The sequence below is a fragment of the Pristis pectinata genome, chromosome 23 (genome assembly GCF_009764475.1).
Source record: "Pristis pectinata isolate sPriPec2 chromosome 23, sPriPec2.1.pri, whole genome shotgun sequence".
In the NCBI taxonomy this organism is placed as follows: Eukaryota; Metazoa; Chordata; class Chondrichthyes; order Rhinopristiformes; family Pristidae; genus Pristis; species Pristis pectinata.
This window is the reverse complement of record NC_067427.1, coordinates 1964209-1988625: the sequence shown is the minus strand read 5'-3', so window position 1 is coordinate 1988625 and position 24417 is coordinate 1964209. Positions and strand designations below refer to the sequence as shown.

The window sequence follows — 24417 nt, the reverse complement described above, 5'->3', positions numbered from 1 at the left end:
GATGTTTTGGGAACTCTCAGTGCCCCTGGAATACGGCATGGGAGTTCCTGCCTGGATCTCTGCTCAAGCCTGTGTGGGACCTGAACCCAGAAACTTGTGTCTCAGCAGCAGGAATGCAACCACTGAGCCACAACCGACACAAGACCCCGACCAGCAAAACAAAAATTGTGCTATGAATCGTGCTTCGAGTTGTCAAAATTTACAAACACTTTGAAAGGGTGAGATTGGTGGCTCATTTCAAACCAAAAGGAAGTAGCAAGAGGAAACATTGCAAAACTACTTCATATTCAGTGACAGAGTAATCCCCAGAGAAGGGTCGCAAGCTCTGGCAGCCTCACACCAACAGTTTGGACAGGACAACAGAAACCATTGGATTCCTGTATCCTCCGTGTGATAAAGTTCAGTGGAAGGTGAGTGCAAATCTCTGCTTGCCCTGATCTCCCACCTCAACATCCCAGACTTAATCACTTCTGGGAATATGCGGGAACCTGGACCTCTTAGCGATAGAGCACCTGTTAAAGTCTAACAGGAGAACAGATTTATGTGCACTGTAATATCAATGTAAAATAACAAGCAAACTCTGTAGATATAAAGGCAGATTCTTTTGTGCGTTTGGAGTATGTAGGCTTGTGTTCTGAGCATGGGTAGCATTTGATTGCAATCTCTGGCACAAGCTGCCGCGTTCAAACTGCTTCTTCGAAGCTTCTCCACAACGTGAGCGGTTCAATAATCAGAAACTGGGTTTACCCATTTGATTAACTGCCAATCAGCCACATTCAATGGTTAACCCATCTGCTGAGGATTTAACCCAGGACAACACATTCTGTTGGACGTCTCAGTGTCAAGGTGCAGTGGTTGGTGAGTGCAATATTCTTCATATCAAAAGCAAATACCCTGCACAATATTTTCTTAAAACTTAGGAGACTCTGAAAATCTTGAGAATATAAATAGAAGTTTTATATACAGTGCAGTACTGATTTTTAGAAGTGCTTAGCGGTGTACTTTCCCGTACGTTTACCCACAACGAGAATTTCATTTTAATTTCCTCCATATTTAGTACTTACAAACCAAACGTTCCAGCAAAATTCGGTCAGAATTTAATCTGAAATGTAACCAGCAGTGAACGGACCGTTAAGTATATGGGGAAGGCAGGAAGTGTGCAGCTAAACCTTGTGGGTTTAAGAACATTTTTTGGACAGATGGAAAGAGGGTATGCCTTTCTTTGATATTTCAACTGATAGCATTAAAATGTGTAGATAGACTGCACTCGATCAAGTTGGAAGGAAATGCCGGCATTTTCGTTGTAAAAGTGAAAGTTTCATCTGTTCACCCATGGGTTGCACAATTAGATGGACCTACTGTCCACGTACAGAAATAATGGAATCATGTTCTGGGGGTAAATGCCCCAGGGCCATCTGGCCTCCCACTTTGCTGATGTGAAATATATAGTTGATCCGCGATACACTGAACCGTCCGTCCAATCTTTCAGACTGAACCCCTATTTATCCAACTAATAAAACTGCACCCATTTTAAGAAGTGTCAAGCTTCCAATTTATTTCCCCATCACTGAACATGAATTAAGATGGTGCTTAAAAGGGTAATTGAAAGAAATTTCTTGTTGTATTTAAGAGTGGTAACTTGGTGGCATTGGATTTACATGGTGGAAAATGGGTTTAATATAAAATATACATAGTTTAACTTCAGTTCCAGTCCAATATAAATCCAGTTCACCATGTTACTGATCTTTAAATGACTGAACTGTTGCTGTTATTGTTCTGGAATACAGTGCTTGTTTTCACAGTAAATTGAAAAAGACATCACTTAAACACCCTCAAAACAGTGGTCTCCTTATTGGTATTCCTGTGACCAGGATTTCTGGAGTCTCCTTGACTACCCAAACCACGGAATTTGTGAAGTCTTCTTGGTGGGTGTAAGGGGGGTGGGTGCATGCTGGAATCACTCTATAGGTAGGGACAAGTTTTGGTGTGAGATTTTTAAAACTGGTATAAAGAGGTTGTGCAGGCTCGATCTGTGGTGACTATTATTTTTTGTCCAAGTTCCACCCGCTTCAGGTAAATTCCACCCACTAAGCAGTGTGTAAATTGCCCCCATATCATGGGTTATGGTTTAACAGCTATTTTACTGAATTAAACTTCCAGAGGGCTGGTTTAGTGACTCTGAGACAGGTGTTCAAAAGCCATCCGGTTCACCGATTTTCATCAGGGAAGGATACTGGTCATTCTTACCTGGTCTGGCCAATATCTAACTCCAATACACAGCAACGTGGCTTAGACACAGGAGACTGCAGATGCTGGAATCTTTGTCTGCAACAGGGTTGAACCACAGAACCATAGAACAATACGGCACAATACAGGCCCTTCGGCCCACCATGTTGTGCTGACCTTCAAACCACTCCTAAGACTATCTAACTCCTTCCTCCCACATATCCCTCTATCTTAAATTCCTCCATATGCTTATCTAACAATCTCTTGAACTTGACCAATGTATCAGCCTCCACCACCACCCCAGGCAGCACATTTCATGCACCAACCAGTCTCTGGGTGAAAAACCTCCCTCTGACGTCTCCCTTGAACTTTCCACCCATTACCTTAAAGCCATGCCCTCTTGTATTGAGCATTGGTGCCCTGGGAAAGAGGCGCTGGCTGTCCACTCTATCTATTCCTCTCAATATCTTGCATACCTCTATCATGTCTCCCCTCATCCTCCTCCTCTCCAATGAGTAAAGCCCTAGCTCCTTTAGCCTCTCCTCATAATCCATGCTCTCTAATCCAGGCAGCATCCTGGTAAATCTCCTGGATTTTTAACTATCCTCTGAAAGGGCTCAGCAGTCATCTCAGTACAGGGGCAACTTCAGGGAATGTGTAATAAACTCTAACCTTGCTAGATCCCATAAAGTATATCAACCTTGTGTGGTCACTCCACCTGCCCGGTGCCTCTATTGTTGCAGGCAGCTGTTTATCAGACTGAGAACTTTCCAACCCCCACCAACTCCTGACTGATATTAAAAGTGCCAAGCATTTTAAGAGAGATTTGGAAAGAGTCAAAAGCGTTACTGAGGTTTTCCCGCTCTTTTCCTTCCTACCACTAGTCTTTTAGCATTTAAAATAAAATCTTGTCACAATCAAAGTCCCCGATTTCCTTTCCCTACTTCAATCAGCATTAATCAAATCACCATCAGAGATGTCTTTCCTTTTGCCTGAAGATAAGAATGCAGTGTTTCTGAGGTGAGAGGTCTCGGGTTATTACTGTGAATTTTGTGGCAGCATCTGCCTGCTGAGACAGAGATTACTCACTGCAGTCATGATAGAATGTAGATAATAGCACAATCAATATATTGGTGCTCTGATAGGGTCACAGAGTCACACAGCACAGAAACAGGCCCTTCAGCCCAACTGGTCAGTGCCCTCCAAGACTCCCATCTGAGCCAGTCCCATTTGCCTGCGTTTGACCCATATCCCTCTAAGCCTCTCCTACCTGTGTACCTGTCCGAGCAACTTTTAAATGTTGTTAATGTACCTGCCTCAACCACTTCCTCTGGCAGCTCGTTCCATGTACTGACCACCCTCTGGGTGAAAAAGTTACCCCTTAGGTTCCTATTAAATCTCTCCCCTCTCACCCTAAACCTATGTCCTCTAGTTCTTCATTCCCCAACCCTGGGAGAAAGACTGAGCACATTCACCGTCTCTATGCCCTTCATGATTTTATACACGTCTATAAGATCACCACACATTCTCCTACACTCCAATAAATAAAGTCCCAGGCTGCTCAATCTCTCTCCATAACTCAGACCCTTGAGTCCTGGCAACATCCTCGTAAATCTCCTCTACACTCTTTCCAGCTTAATGGCATCTTTCCAATAGCAAGTGAGCAAAACTGTGCACAATACTCCAAGTGTGGCCTCACTAACATCTTGTACAACTGCAACAGAGCATCTCAACTCCTATACTTAGTGCCCTGACTGATGAAGGCCAGCGTGCCAAATGCCTTAACCCCCATCTACCTGTGACACCACTATCAATTAAAGTTGATCCGTTAAGAGAGCAGATACCATGACTGATTTCCAGTGACCTGGTAAGTGTTGTATTGTCTCCAAGAAATGTCAAATGTTATCAAATGGCAAGCTAATGTCACATGACTCATCTCATAACTCCCCAAAATCTTTCCACCAGCTACAAGGCATGAGTCAGGAGCAGATCAAATACTCTCAATGAGTACAGCTCCAGCAATCTAGGTTAGCCCGCTCCAGTGCTGAGACTAATCCAACAGTATGTTCCAAAGCCACGACTCTACCACCTAGAATTACCCTTCCACCTGCAGAATCCCTCCAAGCTGCACGTCATCATGGCTGAGAAATATATCACTGTAGCAGGGTTTAAATCCTGGAACTCCCTGCCTTGCACCAGAAGTTCTGCAGTGGCACAGGAAGGCAGCCTACAACTACCTTTTCCAGGGACAAGCAATAAATGCTGGATTTAAATAAATCTAAATATGATCTCTGGGCATAAATTCCCCTGCATTGGTTAAAAAGTAGATTAGATTAGTTTATTGCCATATACACCAGAGTGGAATGAAGTTCCTTGTTGGCATGAAGAGCACAAGGTAAGCAGTATACACAGAGTCATAAAGTCACACAGCATGGAAACAGACCCACTGGTCCATGGTAACCAAGGTGCCCGTCCAGTCTAGTGCCATTTTCCCACATCTGGCCCATAACCTTCTAAAGCCTTTCCTACCCACGTACCTGTCCAACTGCCCTGGCCAATTCCTCTGGCAGCTCGTTCCTCATAAGTACCATCCTCTGTGTTGCATCTCTGGCGGTTGCATGGGAAAGTGCAGGGAGAAGGGGAGTGGGTGTAGGTGGGGATGGGAGGGAGGACCAGAGAGAAGGAAGACGGTGTCCTTCCTGGTGGTAGAGGTCACAGACTGGGGGTAGCCTGGGTGCGCAGGTGCAGTGCATCTTATGGATGGTGAACATTGTGGCCGCTGTGTGCTGGTGGTGGAGGGGGGGTGTTCAGGGTGGTGAATTGGGTGCCAATCATATGGGCTACTTTGACCTGGTTGGTGTCAAGATTTGTGCCAACTGTTGGAGATGCACTCAGCCAGGTAAGTGGAAGGTATTCCGTACAGACAGTGGGAGATCTGTGGTGTCCAGAGGTGAGTCACTTGCCACAGGATCCCCGGCCTCTGTCCTGCTCTTGTAGCCACGGTATTTGTAGGGCTGGTCCACCTGTTCCTGGATAATGGGCTGGTGATGTGGGAGACTCAGTGATAGTGATGTCGTTGAACAGCAAGGATACTGTAGGTGGTTAGATTCTTGTTGCTGGAGATGATTACCGCCTGGCACTTCTGTGGCACAAACATTAGTTGGTCAAACGCTCGCTCAGGTAATCCCTTGATGTTGAGGGGAGTCACTCACCTCTGAAATTCAGCCCACTGGTCACTGTGCTGCGGTCTGCAACCTGGTGAAACACAGACTGGCCACTGGTGAGCAGGTTACTGGTGAGTAAGTGCTGCCTGGCACGTTGTTGACAACACCTTCTACCACTTTGCTGATGGTTTGAGGGTAGACTGACTGGGGGGTAATTGGCTGGGTTGGAGTTGTGCTGCTTTTGTGAACAGAACACACCTGGGCAAACTTCCACAGTGTCAGGCTGGATTGTGGGATTTTAATATTGCTGAACCCCAACAGAGCTATATCCTTCTGTTCTGATGTTCCGATAAAAGCATTACTGCCACCAAGCTGTGTTAAACGTTGAAACTAAATGAGAGCTGAATTGAAGCATCATCGTTTATAAGATCTGAGGGCTTGTTTACACTGGGACAGTGCAGCTCCAGCTTCAATAAGGAGAGATACCCCAAGAATTGTGAATCATTGTACCTGTGCCTCACCGTACCTGTGCCTCACCGTACCTGTGCCTCACCGTACCTGTGCACATGACAACAAACTCCACTTGACTTGGAACCCTGTAAATTGGTAAATTGGTTTCTTATTGTCACATGTACCGATGTACAGTGAGAAACTTGTTTTGCATGCCATCCATACAGATCTATTCATTACACAGCGCATTGAGGTAGTACAAGGGAAAACAATAACAGAATACAGGAATAAAGTGTTACAGTTGCAGAGAAAGTGCAGTGCAGGCAGACAATAAGGTGCAAAGCCATAACGAGGTAGATTGTGAGGTCAAGAGTCCATCTTATTGTGCTAGGGAACCGTTCAATAGTCATAACAGTGGGGTAGAAGCTGTCCTTGAGCCTGGAGGTACGTGCTTTCAGGCTTTTGTATCTTCTGCTCGATGGGAGAGGGGAGAAGAGAGAATGTCCTGTGTGGGTGGGGTCTTTGATTATATTGGCTGCTTTACTGAGGCAGTGAGAAGTGTAGACAGAGTCCATGGAGGGGAGGCTGGTTTCCGTGATGTGCTGGGCTGTGTCCACAACTCTCTGAAGTTCTTGCAGTCATGAGCATAGCAGTTGCCGTACCAAGCCGTGATGCATCCAGATAGGATGTTTTCTAAGGTGCATCGATAAAAATTGGTGTGGGTCTAGGGGGACATCTCAAATTTCTTTAGTCTCCTGGTGAAGTAGAAGTTCTGGTGAGCTTTCTTTGCCGTGGCATCTACATGGTTGGACCAGGACAGGCTGTTGGTGATGTTCACTCCCAGGAACTTGAAGTTCTTAAACCTCTCGACCTCAGCACCATTGATGTAGACAGGTGCATGTGCACCGCCCCCTTTCCTGAAGTCAATGACCAGCTCTTTTGTTTTGCTGACATTGAGGGAAAGGTTGTTGTCATGACGCCATGTCACTAAGCTCTCTATCTCCTTCCTGTACTCTGACTCATTGTTATTTGAGATTCAGCCCACTATGATGTTATCATCTGCAAACTTGTAGATGGAGTTAGAGCAGAATCTGGCCACACAGTTGTGAGTGTATAGGGAGTAGAGTAGGGGGCTGAGGATACTGCCTTGTGGGGCACCAGTGTATTGAAGGTAGAACTGTAGTCAATAAACAATAGTCTAACATCAGTGTTTTTACTGTCCAGGTGCTCCAGAGGTGAGTGTAGGGCCAGGGAGATGGTGTCTGCTGTAGACCTGTTTAGGCGGTAGGTGAATTGCAGTGGGTTGAGGTTGTCTGGTAGGCTGGAGTTGATGCGAGCCATGGCCAGCCCCTCAAAGCACCTCAGAGCCACCAGGCGGTAGTCATTAAGGCACATTATCTTGTTTACTTAAGTACCAGGATGCTAGTGGTCTTCTTAAAGCAGGTGGGAACGTCAGATTGAAGCAGGGAGAGGTTAAAAAATATCTGCAAATACCCCACCAGCTGATCTGCACAGACAGATGTGGATCTTCCTGATCTGTACCGCAGACAGGTGTGGGACTTCAATCATCGAGTCAGTTCAAGCTGCAATTGATAGACGTTTGGACTCCTGTGGGAGATGGGGATAGTGGTGGGAAGTCAGCTTCAGAGACAGGATCAATCATGATCTTATTGAATGGCAGAGGCGGCCTCAGGGGCCGAGTGGCCAACCCCTGCACCTGTTTCTGCCTCTTCTATTCCCTGTGTCCTACATCCAACTCCTGTCCCTGTTTCCTACGTCCTCCTGTCCTCAAACCCTCGTTTCTGCTGAACTTCCTCTTTCCTCTGTTTCTGAATTGTCTTCTGAGAAAATTGACATTCCTTGTTTTGCAATCAACTGTTTCCTGGCAAAGGTTGGTGAACATAGACTTCTAAACCAGTTGTGAACCAACAAACGACGAGAAAACTTCTTGTATTAACTCTGTTCCGTTGGTGTGAGTGAACTTTGCAATCAGCACAACACACTTGGAGTAATCTGTCGAATCAGTCAGTTCTGAGTAATTTCATTTGTACCAACATTCAGAATATTAGACCCAATATATAACCATAAAAGGTGGGCTCATTCTCAGTGAATTCAGTACCTTTGGCACTGCAATCAGGAACTGTTACTGTTCACATTGACCTAACAACAAGGGTCATGTAACAAAGTGATTAAGTTTCTGGGTGAGTACCAGGGAACTTGGACTATTCCTCCAGGGATCTGAGTTCACAGCCCCACCATGTTGACTGGAGATTTTAAATTCAGGTAATTAAATAAACCTGAAAATTAAAAAAAGGGTTTCAGTAATGGTGACCATAAAACCCAAACCTACCTGGTTCACCAATGCCTTTCCAAGAAGGAAATCTGCTGTCCTTACCTGGTCTGGCCTCTGTGTGACTGAGACCCACCAATGGGGTTGGCCCTTGCATCCCTCTTCAGTCTGGGATTGGGCAATAAATTCTGTCGATGCCAGCGACGCCAACACTGAATAATTAACAAAAAGAAGCTGTTTATGGTCTTATTAACATGCCCTGTGCAATACAAGGTATAACCACGTAAACTGAATGGTTTAACCACAAGACTTGATCTGTGTGATTCTCTTTCCACTGACTCAGAAAGTGCAACTGAGGCCTATCACACAGCTTTGTATTAAGATTAAACAGGAGAGAAAAAGCGTTAAGATCCAAGGGCACTTCAGAAGGTCAATCATATGTCCGCAATGGGTCCATATCTTTCTATGGTTTGCCTATTCAAGTGCCTGTCTAAATGCTGCTTAAATTTGGTGACTCCACCACCTCCTCTGGCAGCACGTTCCTGATATCAACCCCTCTCTGTGTAAAAAAAACTTCCACCTCAGATCTTCTTTAAAACTCCTTCCTCTCGTCTTAAACCTATCTCCTCTTATTTCTAACACCACTATCCCTGGAAAAAGAATGTGGCTGTCTACCCTATCTGTGCCTCTGATAATTTTATATATCTCTATCAGGTCACCTCTCAGCCTCCTTCGATGCAGGGAATGTAAGCCCATCCAGGTTCTCCTTATAACTAATGTCCTCCAATCCAGGCAACATCCCGGTGAATCCCCTCTGCACCCTCTCCAGCGCAGTCACATCCTCCCTACAGTGTGGTGACCAGAACTGCACGCAGAGCTCCAGGTGCGGTCTGACCAGTGTTTTGTAAAGTTGCAACATAACGTCCCAGCCTTTTATTCTATGCCCCGACCTATGAAGACAAGCATGCCGTATGGCTTCTTCACCACCCTGTCTACCTGTGTTGCCACTTTCAGGGAACTGTGGTCTTGAACCCCAAATTCTCCCTTTTCATCGACATTCCTTAGTGCCCTACTATATATACTGTGCGTGTCCTACCCCTATTTGACCCCAAAATGCATCACTTTGCACTCATGGAGATTAAATTCCACCTGCCAATGCTCCACCCAACTTTATATCTGATCCAAACCCTGCCGTAACATCGGACAACCTTCCTCACTATCCACAACACTTCCAGTTTTTGTGTTGTCTGCTGACTTACTAATCATAGCTGCTACGTTCACATCCAGGTCATCAATTTGTACCACAAACAACAAGGGTCCCGGCACCAAACCCTGTAGTGCACCACTTTTCATAGACATTCAATTAGAAAGCGTCCCTCCACCAGCAACCTCTGCCTCATATCACCAGGTCAGTTTTGGATCCCATTAGCCACCTCACCTTGTATCCGATGTCCCTTAATTTTCTGGACCAGCCTACCGTGCAGGATCCTGTCTAATGCCTGACTAAAGTCCACACAGATGGCATCTACCACCCTGCTTGCTTAGTTATCTCTTCAAAATTGAATTAATGAAACAGGATTTCTCCGCACACAAAACCGTGCTGACTATCCCTGATCAGACCCTGCCTTTCCAAACGTACAGAAATTCTGTCCCTTGGAATTTTCTCCAATAATTTCCCTGCCACTGACATAAGGCTCACTGGCCTGTAGTTGCCTGCCTTATCCCTGCTGCCCTCCTTAAACAAGGGAACAGCATTAGCTACCCTCCAGTCTTCTGGTACCTCACCCGTGGCTAATGAAGATATAAAATCTTCGTCAGGGCCCCAGCTTTCTCCTCCATTGTTTCTCATAGCAATCCAGGAGGGAATTCATCTGGCCCTGGAGATTTATCCACGCTTATGTGTCCCATTACGTCTAACACCTCCATCTTCTCAATACTGATCTGTTCCAGGTTTTCCATGTACCCCTCCCTCAACCCACTATCATCCATGTCCTTCTCCTTGGTGAATACGGATGGGAAGTGTTCATTTAGGACCTCGCCCACATCTCGTGACTCCACACATAGATCACCCCTTTGGTCCCCAAGGGGACCCACTCATTCCCTGACTACCTAATATTGTCCTGACCAATCCCTGAGAAGACAAATGGCATATAGGTGCTAGGGTGTTGGAGGTAACTTATTGCTAGGGTGTTGGAGTTTAAAAATGAAGGAAGTATCGTACAGGGTGTTGGTGAGCTGCACTTGGAGCACTGTGCACAGCTTTGGCCCCTTATTTAAGAGAGCATATACAGACACTGGGGGCATTGCAGATGAGCTTACTGGGCTGAGAGGGTTTTCCTATCTCACACAGCTAAAAACATCCAATCTTTGGCGTTTAGAAGAATGAGGGGTGACCTTACTGAAGCATTTGAGATTCTGAGGGGACCTGACAGGGTAGGTGTGGAGATCGTTCCTCTTGTGAGGGAGTCTTGAATGAGGGGACATAGTTACAAGACTAGGGATTGGTCACTTAAAACTGAGGTGTGTAGGAACTTCTTCCCACGGAGGCTGGTGAATCTCTGGAACTCTCTGCCCCAGGGGGGTGTGGAGGCCGGATCACTGAAGGTACTTAAGGAGAGGTTAGATAACTTTTTTGAAACTTTGAGAATTGGAGGCTCTGTGATACTGACACAGGAGGGGAGTTGAGGTCTGAGCCACGATCATATTGAATGGGGGGGGGGGGGGGGGTGGAGGCAGGCTCGTGGGACCAGCTGGCCCACTCCTGCTCCTGTTTTCTTCTGTACTCAACATTTCTAAAATAGATTTCCCCATCATGTGGGAACTGGCTATGTACCAATTAGCCCTTGTGTTTCCTTCATTGCCATCGGAGTCCACGGGAATCTCTGGCCTGTAAGCACTCAGAGTGGAGAAGGGGTGTCCGGGATGGCGATGAGCTGCTGGGGTGTATATCCCGGAAGCATGTGAAAGCCCAGTGAGGATGGCTGAAAGAGTGCAACACATCCCCAAGTGCCCACTCACCCACCCCACCCCACCTTTTACCTCCTGCCCCACCTGTGGCAGAGTCTACAGGCCTCATCTTAGTCTCATCACTCACCTCAGAACACACTGACCGGGAGTAGAAGCAAGCCACCCTTGACCACACAGGGGCTACCTGAGGAGGCAACAGTGGCTGCACTTCACAGCTACATCATTGCCTTTAAAATTTCTGGGATGACAGGAGGCTGTTAAAAGTGCTGAAGTTCTGCAAGGCTTTCTTTTTATTCCTCTATTTTCTCCTTGTTTCCTCTGCTGAAGGTGTTGACTTGAGGTGACTGTAGCTCATGGATTTCTCAATATCTGCTCATTTTAAAAATCCAACTGAGACCGAAGTTGAATTGGAAGGATGGGCCTTGGCTTTGGGTCCCCTGGTCTGAGCTGTAGGAATGCACTGGGCAGGATATGGAAAGAAAACTGCTGATGGTGTGAGATTTGGCTTCCAATCTGCATCACTGTCCAAGACCATTCTCTCCCTCCATCAGGCAACTTCAAGTGCATTCTGAAATGTGCAGACATAATAACTTCCAAAGTCTGCAATCCTCCAAATCTCATTTTGCTTTTCATGCACAAACACAGCCTTTAAGCTTAAAAGAAGCTCAGGAATTTTAAAGAAAACTTCAGTGTAAACCGTGGTTGAATTTTGCCTTTGAATGCCGCTTTAAATAATCTTGACAAACAATTGAGCAAAAACTGCAAGAAGCCTGAGAACAATCTTCCCTCGCTATCGATGGGGAGAGGGGGCAGAGGCAGTTTGGAAGGTTTGAGCTGATGAGTCAAATCACATTTCTCCACTCCCAGCAAAAACTTGGCCCAACCTTGGCTCTGGGGAGAGGACGAGTCCTTACAGTGAAAAGTTAAGCATGCAGGCTTTAAATAATATCTAAAAAAAATAAAACATTTAAATGTGGTATTGTGAAATAGATGTCCAGGGGCTTCCCAGGTTATGATTGACCTGAGTTACCCAACTTTATGCAAATCCTCCGATTCATGTTAAAGCATTTTTCAAGCTAGTGATAATGGTGATAAAATGTTTCATGGTATTCATTACTGACTGGTACAGTATATATTCTGTTACTTTAACTATGGCTAGTGTTAGGGTGAATATTCATTGAAATGAAAGAACATGTAGAGCAATAGAATACAGGCAGCTGTAGAAAACGGATGTTTACTTACAGACAGGCCTCAGGAACACAACCCTTACGTGACCCAGGACTGCCTGTATTTTATTTAAGTCTTTAGATAGTAAAATATTCAATTAGTGGAACAATACATTGGTGAATGAAGAATTTCAGGAAACATTTTGAATGAATCATTAGGAGAGATTATTTGGTACTTGATGAACAGGTGTAGCATATGGGATGTTTGTGTGTGTGTGTGACAGAGAGAGAGAGATCTCATTTCTAAAATACTAGTAGAAGCTGCACAGTGGAAACATTGGGTTGGATTGATATTCTTTAGTTCTCAGCATATTTCAGTAATCTTTTGCTATGAAGAAGTTTTTGTTTTGACCTCATTTTTCAGTCATCCAACATTCTTCAAAGACTTCCTGTGACAGACCGTGTTTGTTTCTGTCTGTTCCTTTGAAGATCCATGCTGTGACTTCTTGAGCAAACCATGGTTTGTTTGACAGATCGGAACCATTATCAAGGCCTGGCTCCTCTTTTCCACCCTCAGACTCTTGCCTCCTGACCATCCTCCCAGTGATGGCTCATTTCCTCACTGAACTGTGTAATCAGTAAATTTGTTCATTACTGTCACATGTACCAAGGTACAGTGAAAAACTTTGTTTTGCATGCCGTCCATACAGATCATTTCATCACATCAGTGCACTGAGGTAGTACAAGGGAAAACAATAACAGAATGCAGAATAAAGTGTTACAGTTACAGAGAAAGTCCAGTGCAGGCAGACAATAAGGTGCAAGGCCATAACAAGGTAGATTGTGAGGTCAAGAGTCCATCTTATCGTACTAGGGGACCATTCAATAGTTTTATAACAGTGGGATTGAAGCTGTCCTTGAGTCTGGTGGTACGTGCTTTCAGGCTTTTGTATCTTCTGCTCGATTGGAAGGGGGAGAAGAGAGAACGTCCGGGGTGGGTGGGGTCTTTGATTATGCCGGCTGCTTTACCGAGGCAGTGAGAAGCGTAGACAGAGTCCATGGAGGGGAAGCTGGTTTCCATGATGTGCTGGGCTGTGTCCACAACTCTCTGCAGTTTCCTGTGGTACCGAGCAGAGCAGTTGCCATCCCAAGATGTAATGCATCCAGATAGGATGCATCTACAAAAGTTGGTAAGGGTCAAAGGGGACATGCCAAATTTCTTTAGCCTCCTGAGGATGTAGACGCACTGTTGTGCTTTTGCATAATGTTAATCTAACTTCAATCAGTGAATCCCTATTTTCAAAGCAAACCTGTATTTGGCAGTAAGCAGCATGCATTTTAGCAATAACCCAATAAGTCGGTTCTGCTCTGACCTGAAGTAGTTAACTTTCCATTGAATTGGCTCAAAGTCTCTCAGCTCACAGTCTGAAACATGGTGAAGCATTACCATATCTCAGCCGTGCCAATTATCACCAGAGCATTAATGATCCTTTAATTTCCATTTCACAGAGGGAATTTTACAAATTAGTTCAGCAGGGAATGAAGCAACTGGTTCATCAGAGAGCACTGCCTCCCCTGATCCAACAGTTCCTCCTCTTCCCAACAGACTGATGTTAATATAAAGGAGAGATTTTCTTCTGTGTTCATTTTCAGAGTCTGGGCACCTCTAACAAGGAGGTTAATATTGCCCGTTCCCAATTGCCTTCAGAAGGTGGGGGTGAGCCACCTTTCTTGAGCTGCTGCAGTCCTCCTGGTCTAGAATGGTTGGGGAGGGAGTTCTGGGATTTAGACCCAGCGACTATGAAAGGTCAGCGACTTGTTTCAGGGTGGTGTGTGTGACCTGAAGGGGAAGCTGCAGGTGGTGGTGTTCCCATGCGCCCACTGCCTGTGTCCTTGGTGGTAGACTTCATGGTGTGGGAATTGCTGTCGGAGTGGCCTGGGTGAATAACTGCAGTGATCTTGTCAACGGTACACACGGCAGCCACTCGTGTTGGTGGTGGAGGGAGGGGGTGTTTGGGCTGGTGGATGGGATGCTAATCGAATGAGCTGCTTTGTCCTGGATGGTTTGAGCTTCTTGAGAGTTGTCGGAAATGCACTCATCCGTGCAAGTGAAGATTACTCCATGACATTCCTGACTTGTGCCTGTAGAATTTGGGTGTCAGGAGGTGAGTTATTCACCACAGGATACCCAGCCTCTGACCTGCTCTGGTATGTAAGGCTGAGTTTCTGGCTAATGGTGACCCTCAGGCTATTGATCTATTGTGCATGCTATGACTCCAACCACTGGAGATTTTCCCATTGATGCCCAGTTTTACCAGGGCTTCATGAAGCTACACTTCAACCTCACCTCTGGAGTCCAGCTCTTTGGTCCGCTTGGACCACGGTTGTGATGAGGTCTGGAGCCCAGTGGTCCTGGTGAAACCCAGGCTGGGCATCGGTGAGGAGGTTATTGTTGAGGAAGTGCTGCTTGCTGCACCGTTGATAACACCTTCCAACACTTTGCTGATGACTGAGAGAAGACTGACTGGGAGGTAATTAGCCAGAATGGATTTATCTTTCCTTTTATGTATGGTACAACCTGGGCTACTTCCTGCACTGTGGGGGAGATGTCGGTGTTGTAAGTGCAATGGAACAGCTTGGCAAGAGGCACAGCTCATCGTGGAGTGCTGGTCTTCAATCCTACAGATGTGTTGCTGTCTGATCCCATAGACTCCCCTGCACCCATTGCTCTCGGCCACTTCCTGATATAGTGAATTGAATTAGCTGGAGACTGGCTTCTGTGTTGAAGGCTAAATGTTAGGGTAAAGTACATTGGATTACCTGTGGGACCTGAGTCAGAGACTGCTGGTCCTGTACACAGAACTTAGACATTGCTCTAACCAATTGTATTGACATCAGGCACCTTATTGTGCACCGATGTTCCTCAGCAAATTGTACAGATCCTGGAACAGAACAAAAGAAGCAACGTATTTAAAACTAAAGTGACTGTCAGGATGGGTTTTTTACATTGTTCTGCAAGGATATTATATACTTTGAAGATCTTAAAGTACTTCTTCACATTTATATCGATCCTTAACTAAAATGTTTGATTTAGCAGAAATTACACCTTTGAAAACCATAATCAAGATTCTGCAAAAAATCAATTACTGTGGTTCTGAGTGATGGTTTCCTGTTTACCAGTCAGTGAGATTGGCATAGGTGATAAATCTTACATTTGCTGGGCGCAAAATCTTTTCAGAACTTGGGTAGAAAATTAACCATGAAATTTCAGTTCTGGATAATACTAAACGAGAGGTACCCAAGTAAGGGAGAATATCAGAACTTTTCCCGTGTTTCTTTCAGTGGCTTTCGGTTTGAACATCACACAGTGTTGAAACCAACAGTAAATCAGAACTCTTCTCTAAGCATCCCTAGTGCTTGTAGCACTGGCTTTAAAACTTTTAGGCTGGAATTGAAGACATCTATTAAAATTGTGAAAATAAAAAGAAATTTGAGTTCTGTTGAAGGGTCTTTGACCTGAACTTTAACGTTGTTTCCCTTCCCACAGATGCAGCCTGACCTGCTGAGTGTTTCCAGCATTTTCTGCTTTTACCGTTTATAACTGTAGCAAGAAACACAGCCCACCGGCTGGCTGACGGGAGAGGGGTTAGAAGGGTATTTGCATTTTGAGAAGTACCATTGCAAACCACAGGTCATGTGAAGGTTCTGCACAGACAGTACTTCCTTTCTCAAACTATGATGGATATTTTTGTTGACTTGTTGCGGTCAAACTGATGAATTGTTAGGTTAAACATTTAGGCTCTGGTTTGTTGTGAAGTCCGGTGTGCTGTGAAGGAGCTTCTTCCCAAATCATAAGCTATCCTGTCTCCACAAGTGCCTGCTGATCTGTGCTGTCTCTCAATATCTTCCATCTTTGTGTAATCAGTTTGCGGTAATGGTGATGAATCGTCACTTAAAGAGGAATGAGTTGGCTTGTGAAATAAAAAAAGAGAAAATGTTGGAAATCCCCAGCAGATCCATGGGGAGACGTACAGAGTTAACCTTTAGGTTGATGACCTTTCGCCAAAGATGTGCTCACACGCCACTTACAGCAACTTCTGTTTTTATTTCATAAATGTGGTATTTTGTTCCTCTGTGTTATGATGAACAAGATGGTGATCTCCTCCTCCACTAGTAGCCATCGCTGAAACACCTACTCAACGTTTCCAATAACAGATGTAATGTTTGTTTGAAGAAAGTTGTTATACTTTTAACTTTCTTACCAAAAAAGGCTGCTGCAATGGTATGGTAGCATGGTGGTCAGGTTGGGAGACGAGATCACAAGGCCTGGAGTCATGAGTTCAAACCCAACCACCACCCTTGGAATTTAACATTTCAAGTAATGAAACAATGCAGGAAGGGCTGTGAAGCTGCTGCAGGGGCACCCATCTGGTTCACTGATGTCCTTGCTACAGGAAGGGAACACACTGTCCCGACACTGTCTGCTCCCCATTTGACTACAGACTCACACCAATGGTCCTTGCAAGCCATTGATCAAAGGCAAATAGGGGTGGCAATTGATGCTGGCACTGTCATTTGCCCACATTCTGTGGAGGAATAAGTAAATAAAATGGCCAGTGTACACACTGTAGGTATTGGTCTGTAAGTATTGACCTTCTACTGGATGTTGAATTATCCTTTACCTCTCTGTCGGCAGGTCCCACAGGGATGGGGCTGCTAATATTTCCAATCCATTGATGAATTCTTTATTGTCACTGGTTGTCTAGCCTTCCACTTTCAACCACCTTTTACCCAGTGACACAGGGGAAGGAAACAAATGAATCCTTCCTGGTCTCACTCCCCAAGGGCCATGTTGGAGTGATTGTCATGGTGGTTGCTGCTGGAGGCTGTGATGCCACTCGGCATGTGATGGGATTCTTCATCTCAATGTAGAATTAGATCAGGTCAAACCTGAAGGAGCAAAGCTGACAAAGGCCTCCACGGGAAGGCACGGATCCTCCTCAAGGTACGACGCATGTTGTTGGACAGTGTCATTCGGCCAATCAGCAGTCTCCACTGAACCACATGACCTTCCTTTCCCAGCTCACAAACAGGTCCTTGGAATGCCTCAAGAGTCGCACAGTGGGGTTGTTGCAGCTACGCTGAACAGGGTTGGTCACTGAGGGACTGGCAGAGTCGGTCGTGTTTTCTGCTCCAGAGGAAACAGGAGGTGACAATTCAGCCCCTCGAGTCTACTCTGCCATTTATCAAGGTCATGGCTGATCTTCCACCACAGTCCCCTTTGCCTGTCCCCGTATCCCCCGATGCTGTCATGCCCAGAAATGCACCCACCTCTGTTTTGAATTAACACAATGACTGAGTTGCTGGGCAGAGAACATTCCAAACGTTCACTGCCCACTGAGTGAGGAAATGTCTCCATGTCTCAGTCCTCAATGGCCTTTCCCTTGTTCTCAAACTGCTTCCCCCAGTCCTTGACTCCTCAGTCAGGAGAAACACCCTGCCTGCATCCAGCCTGCCAAGTCCTTGATGGATTTTGTAAACTTTAGGAGCAGAATTACGCCATTCGGCCCATTGAGTCTAATCCATAATTCCATCACGGCTGATTTATTTTTCCCTCTCAACCCCATTCTCCTGCCTTCTCCCCGTAACCTTTGATGCCCTTACTAATCAAGAACCCATCAACCTCTGCCTTAAATACACCCAATGACTTGGCCTCCACAGCCCTCTGTGGCAACGAATTCCACAGATTCACCTCCCTCTGGCTAAAGATATTCCGCCTCATCTCAGTTCTAAAGGGACATCCTCTTACTTTGAGACTGTGCCCTCTGGTCCTGGACTCTCCCACTACTGGAAACCCAGGTTCAATTCTGGCCACTGTCTGTAAGGAGTCTGTACGTCCTCCCCATGTCTGCGTGGGTTTCCTCCAGGTGCTCTGGTTTCCTCCCACATTCCAAAGACGTACAGGTTAGGAAGTTGTGGGCATGCTATGTTGGGGCCGGAAACGTGGTGACACTTGTGGCTGCCCCCAGAAACACTCTATGCAAAAGATGCATTTCACTGTGTTTTCAATGTACGTGTGACTAATAAAGAAATCTTATCTCATCTCCATGTCCGCTCTATCCAGGCCTTTCAATATTCAGTAGATTTCAATGAGATCCCCCCTCATCTCCAATGAGTGCAGGACCAGAGACATCAAATGCTCCTCACACGTTAACCCTTTCATCCCAGGATCATTCTCGTGAACTTCCTCTGGACCCTCTCCAATGCCAGCACATCCTTCCTTAGATACGGGGCCCAAAACTGCTCACACTGTTTTAGTGCAATCTTTTTTTTAAACACTAGAGGATCAAGTCCAGGTCGACTCATCCTCTCCTCGTACGGCAAACCCGCCATCCCCACAACCGGTCTGGTTAACCTGCACCACACTCCCTCCATGACAAGTACATCCTCTCTTGGGTAAGGAGACCAAGATTCGACACAATGTGTGGTTTTATCCAGCTCTGGTACAGCTGCAATAAGACTTGTTTACTCCTGTAATCAAACCCTCTGCTTGGAAACACCAGCAGGCCACTTGTCCTCCCGATCGCTTGCTGCACCTGCGTGTTGTTCTTCTGTGACTTGGTACAAGGACAGTCCGCTCCCCTTTGAGCATCAATGCAACACAATCTGCCTTTGTTTAAGGTGCTGCTCTGTTGTGTGCCCCAAAGCAAATGACCTTGCGTTTTCCCATGTTACATGCCATTTACCCCGTTCACTCAGCTTGTCCATCTCCCCCCCCACCCCCCGAAGCCTCTATACCTTCCTCCCTCCTCACAGCCCACAACGTCAGCAAACCTCACAGCGTGACATTTCATCCTCTCACCAGAGGTTAGCACAGTTTGTGAGTGGCTGGGTCCCGAGAACCGATCCCTGCTGTGTGCCACCAGTCACAGCATGCCAACCCCAGGCAGATCCATTCAAACACACACTTTGCTTTCTGTCCAATGACCAATTCCCAGTCCACGTTGGTCCATGACACCTGTTTTCAGATGCTCTAACCTTGTTAACCAGCCTCCTGCGTGAAACCTTCTGGAAATACAGATACACCACACCCTTTGGTTCCCCGTTATCCCCTTTATTGATTCGGATGAGGAAGTGGAAGGATGGGTTGGTAAGTTTGCAGATGACACGAAGGTTTGTGGTTTAGTAGAAAGTGAAGAAGGTTGTAGGATGCAACGAGATTTAGACAGGATGCAGAGCTGGGTGGAGAAGTGGCAGATGGAGTTCGATCCGGAGAAGTATGAAGTGATACACTTTGGAAGAATGAACTTGAAAGCAGAGTACATGGTTAATGGCAGGATTCCTAGCAGTGTGGAGAAACAGAGAGATCTTGGGGTCCACATCCATAGATCCCTCAAAGTTGCCTCACGTGGATAGGGTGGTTAAGAAGACATATGGTGTGCTGGCCTTCATTAGCCGGGGGATTGAGTTCAAGAGCTGAGAGGTGATGTTGCAGCTCTGTAAGATCCTGGTTAGACCACACCTGGAATATTGTGATCAGTTCCAGTCACCACATTATAGAAAGGATGTGGAAGCTTTGGAGAGGGTGCAGAGGAGACTTACAAGGATGCTGCCTGGGTTGGAGAGCATGTCTTATGAGGAAAGGTTGAGCAAGCTAGGGCTTTTCTCTTTGGAACGATGGAGGATGAGAGGAGACTTGATAGAGGTGTATAAGATTATGAGAGGCATAGACAGGGTGGACAGCCAGCATCTTTTCCCCAGGATGGGAATGGCCAATACTAGAGGTCACCCGTTTAAGGTGCATGGAGGAAAGTTCAGGGGGGATGTCAGAGGTAGGTTTTTTACACAGAGAGTGGTGGGTGCCTGGAACACACTGCTGGGGGGTGGTAGGGGCCTATACAATAGGGACATTTAAGAGACTATTGGATAGGCACATGGACGAAAGAAAAATAGAGGGTTCTGGGAGGTGAAGTAGAGAAGGGGATAGATTGAATGGGGATACGGTTTATATCGGTCGGCACAACATTGTGGGCCGAAGGGCCTGCACTGTGCTGTACTGTTCTGTGTTCTATCTACTATCTATCCCACTAACTACCTCCTGAAAGGACTGCAGCAGAGTGGGGTGACATTTGTTATGCTCCACTATACAGGAACCATTCCAGACTCTACAGAACCCAGGAAGATGATAACCAGGGCATCCACTCTCTAAAACCACCTCTTTCAACGTTCTGGATCTAGATCTTTGGGTCCTGGGGACTGATCAGCCTTCAAGCCCAACATTTCTCCCATCCTGCTGTCTGGCGTTCCCTCACTCCCTCATTCTCAATGGGCCCTCAACTCTCTGATACACCTGGCAGGTTTAGTGTGTCTTCTCCCGACACAAGGCGATGGTTTAATTCCTCTGCCATTTCCTTCCAGCTCAATGGCATCACAAAGCCTCCTCTCGCCCTGGACGATGAACGTGACGGGTAAGGTGAGCCCGGAGCCGGTCTGTAACCTGACCAGCGGCCGGCTGGAGAAGGTGGTCCTCCCTGTGCTCTACTCCTTCATCATATTTGTTGGTGTCCCTGCCAACATCATGGCTCTGTGGATGTTCCTGAAGCAATACAGGAAGCACGGGATCCTGGTGTATCTGATTAACCTGGCTGCAGCCGACCTCATCAGCTGCCTGACCCTCCCCTTTCGCGTCGCCCTGCTGTTGGTAGGGGACCTGTGGAGGGAGAGCTCTCCCATCTGTGCCACCACCATGATCATCATTAACTCCAGCTTCTACTACACCGTCAGCTGCAGCACCATGTTCCTCGCCTTCATCAGCATCAGCCGCTACGCCATGATCGTGAAGCCCAACAGCAAGCACCTGAACAAGTTCTACAACACCAGCTTTGCCCAGTGTGCCTGTGTGATCACCTGGATCGTGACGATCATCCCCATCCTCATACTGAACCTGAACTACTTCTTCAGGGAAGTGAAGCTGGTCGCAGGTGCCGTCTGTTACAACATTCAGCTGCAATACGGCAAGCGGGTGTCTGCCAATGCCTTTGTGACGGTGGCGGTGATATTCCTGCTCCTGCTGGTGATGTTTGCCTTCTCCTACGCCTCCATCGCGCTGGAACTGTGCACCGTGAGGAAGAAGAAACTCAGCCAACGCAACCGTGTCATCCACATCCGGGCGCAGATGATCATCATCGGTGCGATGACGGGCTTCATCGTCTGCCACCTACCTTACCATGTCTATCAGATTGTTGCTGGGCTGCACAGGTCCCACAACAGCAGCTGCCTCTGGCTGCAGCAGACTCACCACGTCAAGCTCATCACCCTCTGTCTGGTCTCACTCAGCAGCTGTCTGGACCCCATCCTCTACTTCCTCCTCTCAAAGTCCTTCGTCAAGCGTGGGAGCAAGAGGGAGAGGAGCAGTTAATGCGGGCTCCCACGGCAAATCATGGCCTGTAGTTCCTGGCTGGTCAGACTGACCTAACCAGAGGGTTAGTAACCATAGAGAACCATTGTTGTCATGGACGTCCCAGTCACTGGGGCATTGGGACAATGATGTCACCATCGCCTCAAGCAAACCTCCCCTTTAGACAAAACCAGGGATTGAATCTAGATCAATGAGCGATTCAGAAACCAGGAAAAGCGGTGACACTGCCTCAGAAAAAAAGTCAGCTGTGCTTCCACTTTCTAGCTGGGAGTTCCATCAACTGTAGGATATCGACTCCTCTGGCCTGTCCCACTACTCCACCAGATCATAACTTTCACCTCCACATCCCCAGCTTGTCCCAAAGCCCCAAATATGAACAAATGTCCGTCAATCTCAAATTTAAAATTAACTCTTGACTCAACATTAATTTCACCAGCAGAAATGAGTTCCAAATTCCCTCACCTATTACACGTAGAACTCTTCCTGAACTCATGAACCCTGTGAATCTGAAGTTTGTCCCCCGGCCCTAGAATTCCTGAGCAATCACTATCTCTCGACCCTATCAGTTCCTTCCAGTACCTGAAAACTTGGATCAAGTCACCAGGTAATCTTTTAATTTCAACCCCAGTGAGCGTAGTCCCCTTGTGCTGGGTTCTAAGTGTCCAAGTCTCACGCAGCCACCAGCCACGGCCCATGTAGGCAGCAGGGAGGTAACCTATGGAGAGGGAAATGGGGAAGAGCCAGTCTGGAACATCATTGACATCAAGGAGGCAAGCTTACAGGAACATTACTGACGGACAATGCTTCAATGTAATTCCAACAGAAATATTAGGGACCATACCATGAGGTGGTTTTCTCTCTGTGGCAGTGGTTGGTGACCTGTGTGGAATATCTTTTCACTGCAACATGCCCGTTGTGTGGCTTCCCCCGGGTGCTCCTGTTTCTTTCTACACCCCAAAGAAGTGCAGCTTGTTAGATCACTTTGCTTCTGTGAATCACCCCTGGTGTGTGTGGGGGAGAATCGGTGGGGGGGGGGGGGGGTGATGTTAACGGGCAGGTGTGAGAGATTACATTACAGGGAAACGGGGAAATGGGACTGATGGCATTGCTTTGAGGGCTGGCATAGACTCAATGGGCTGATTGGCCTCCTTCTATGACATAAGGCAATATGGAAATAATTATGGGAAAATAAAGGAACAACATCTTACTCTGAGAAATGACATGACTTTCCTCAAATGTGTTAAAGCTAAAATTACCTGTGGGCAGTGGCATTGTATTTTGGTGTGTGGGTGGGGGAGTGGAACAGGGAGGGACCAATATCACCGAGGGATATGGAAGCTGTGCCATCGCAAACTAATGGTGCCAAATCATACAGAAGAATGTTGGCCTCAAAGCATTCATCTCATCAGCCAAGTCCTGCATCACAAATCTATGGTTCCAAATGACACAGGACTGGACAGCACAGGAACAGGCCCTTCAGCCCACAATACCTGTGCTGACCATGATGCCAATCTAAACTAATCCCACCTGCCTGCACATGGTCCGTATTCCCTCCATTCTCTGCCCGTTCATGTGCCTGTCTAAATGCTGTCATACCTGCCTCCATCACTTCCCCTGGCAGTGCATTCCCTGTGAGAAGGACTCTAACTAACCTTTCTCTGCCTCTCATTATTGTACGTACTTCTGTCAGGTCTCCCCTCAGCCTCCAATACCCCAGAGGAAAACAGTCCAATCTGTCTAACTTTTCCTTAAGGCTAATACTCTCTAATCCAGGCAGCATTCTGGTGAGCCTCTTCTGCACCCTCTCCAAAGCCTCCACATCTTTCCTGTAATGGGGCGACCAGAACTGCACACAACAATCCAAATGCAGTCTAACCAAGGTTTTATACAGCTGCAACATGACTTCCCGGCTTTTATAGTCAGCACGAATGATGAAGGCAAGTATGCTGTATGCCTTCTTTACCACCCTATCCATTAGTGTTGCCACTTTCACAGAGCTATGGACTTGCATCACAAGATCCCTCTGTACATCAATGCTCTTAAAGGTCCTGCCATTTACTGTATCTGTTCCTCCTACATTTGACCTCCCAAAGTGCATCACCTAACACTTATCTGTATTAAACTGCATCTGCCATTTCTCTGCCCACATTTCCAACTGGTCTATATCCTGCTGAATCCTTCGGTAACCTTCCTCACTGTCCACAACTCTGCCAAGTTATGTTTCCTTTTTGGACCATTGAGTCTATACCGGCTCACAGAACAATCCTATTCTCCATTAGTTCTCCATATAATCCATTCTCCCTACATTCCCATCAAGCCCCCCCAGATTCTATCACTGTCCTATACTTGAGGCAATTTACAGCAGCCAACTAACCTACCATCTTTGGGATGTGGGAGGAAACCGGAGCACCCAGGGGAAACCCACGCGGTCGCAGGGAGAACGTACAAACTCCACACATGAGAAGCCAGCTTTTACCTCTCCCAGAATTTATTAGTTGAGATCATCACAGAAAATGGTTTTTTGGACACAAACCAACAGATGAATTGAAGTGGGGATGGCTTTAGAGTGAGATAGTACATTGAATTTCTTAATTAGCTTGATAATTATCCAGTTTCCTGGACATTCAATGGTTGGAAAGCCATTAGTTGTGTCCATTTGCCTTAATGTTATAGTTTGCTTGGATCTTTCACTGATAAAATATTTTATGATGATTATACTAGAGTGCAATGTTAGGC

At 46.4% G+C, this 24417-nt stretch overlaps 1 protein-coding gene across 1 annotated transcript; it reads left to right on the top strand.

Annotated features, from left to right (window-relative positions):
• Positions 1–310: 310 nt before the first annotated feature.
• LOC127582110 (probable G-protein coupled receptor 82) lies at positions 311–24270 on the top strand. The gene is made up of 2 exons (XM_052037135.1): positions 311–410; positions 20682–24270. Exon 2 carries the CDS (start codon positions 20686–20688, stop codon positions 21679–21681), a length of 996 nt encoding a protein of 331 aa, XP_051893095.1. The 5' UTR covers positions 311–410; positions 20682–20685; the 3' UTR covers positions 21682–24270.
• Positions 24271–24417: the final 147 nt, after the last annotated feature.

Bases quoted from the DNA above. Each gene is read 5' to 3' on its own strand.
- LOC127582110 (XM_052037135.1), top strand. From the start codon at position 20,686: ATGGCATCACAAAGCCTCCTCTCGCCCTGGACGATGAACGTGACGGGT.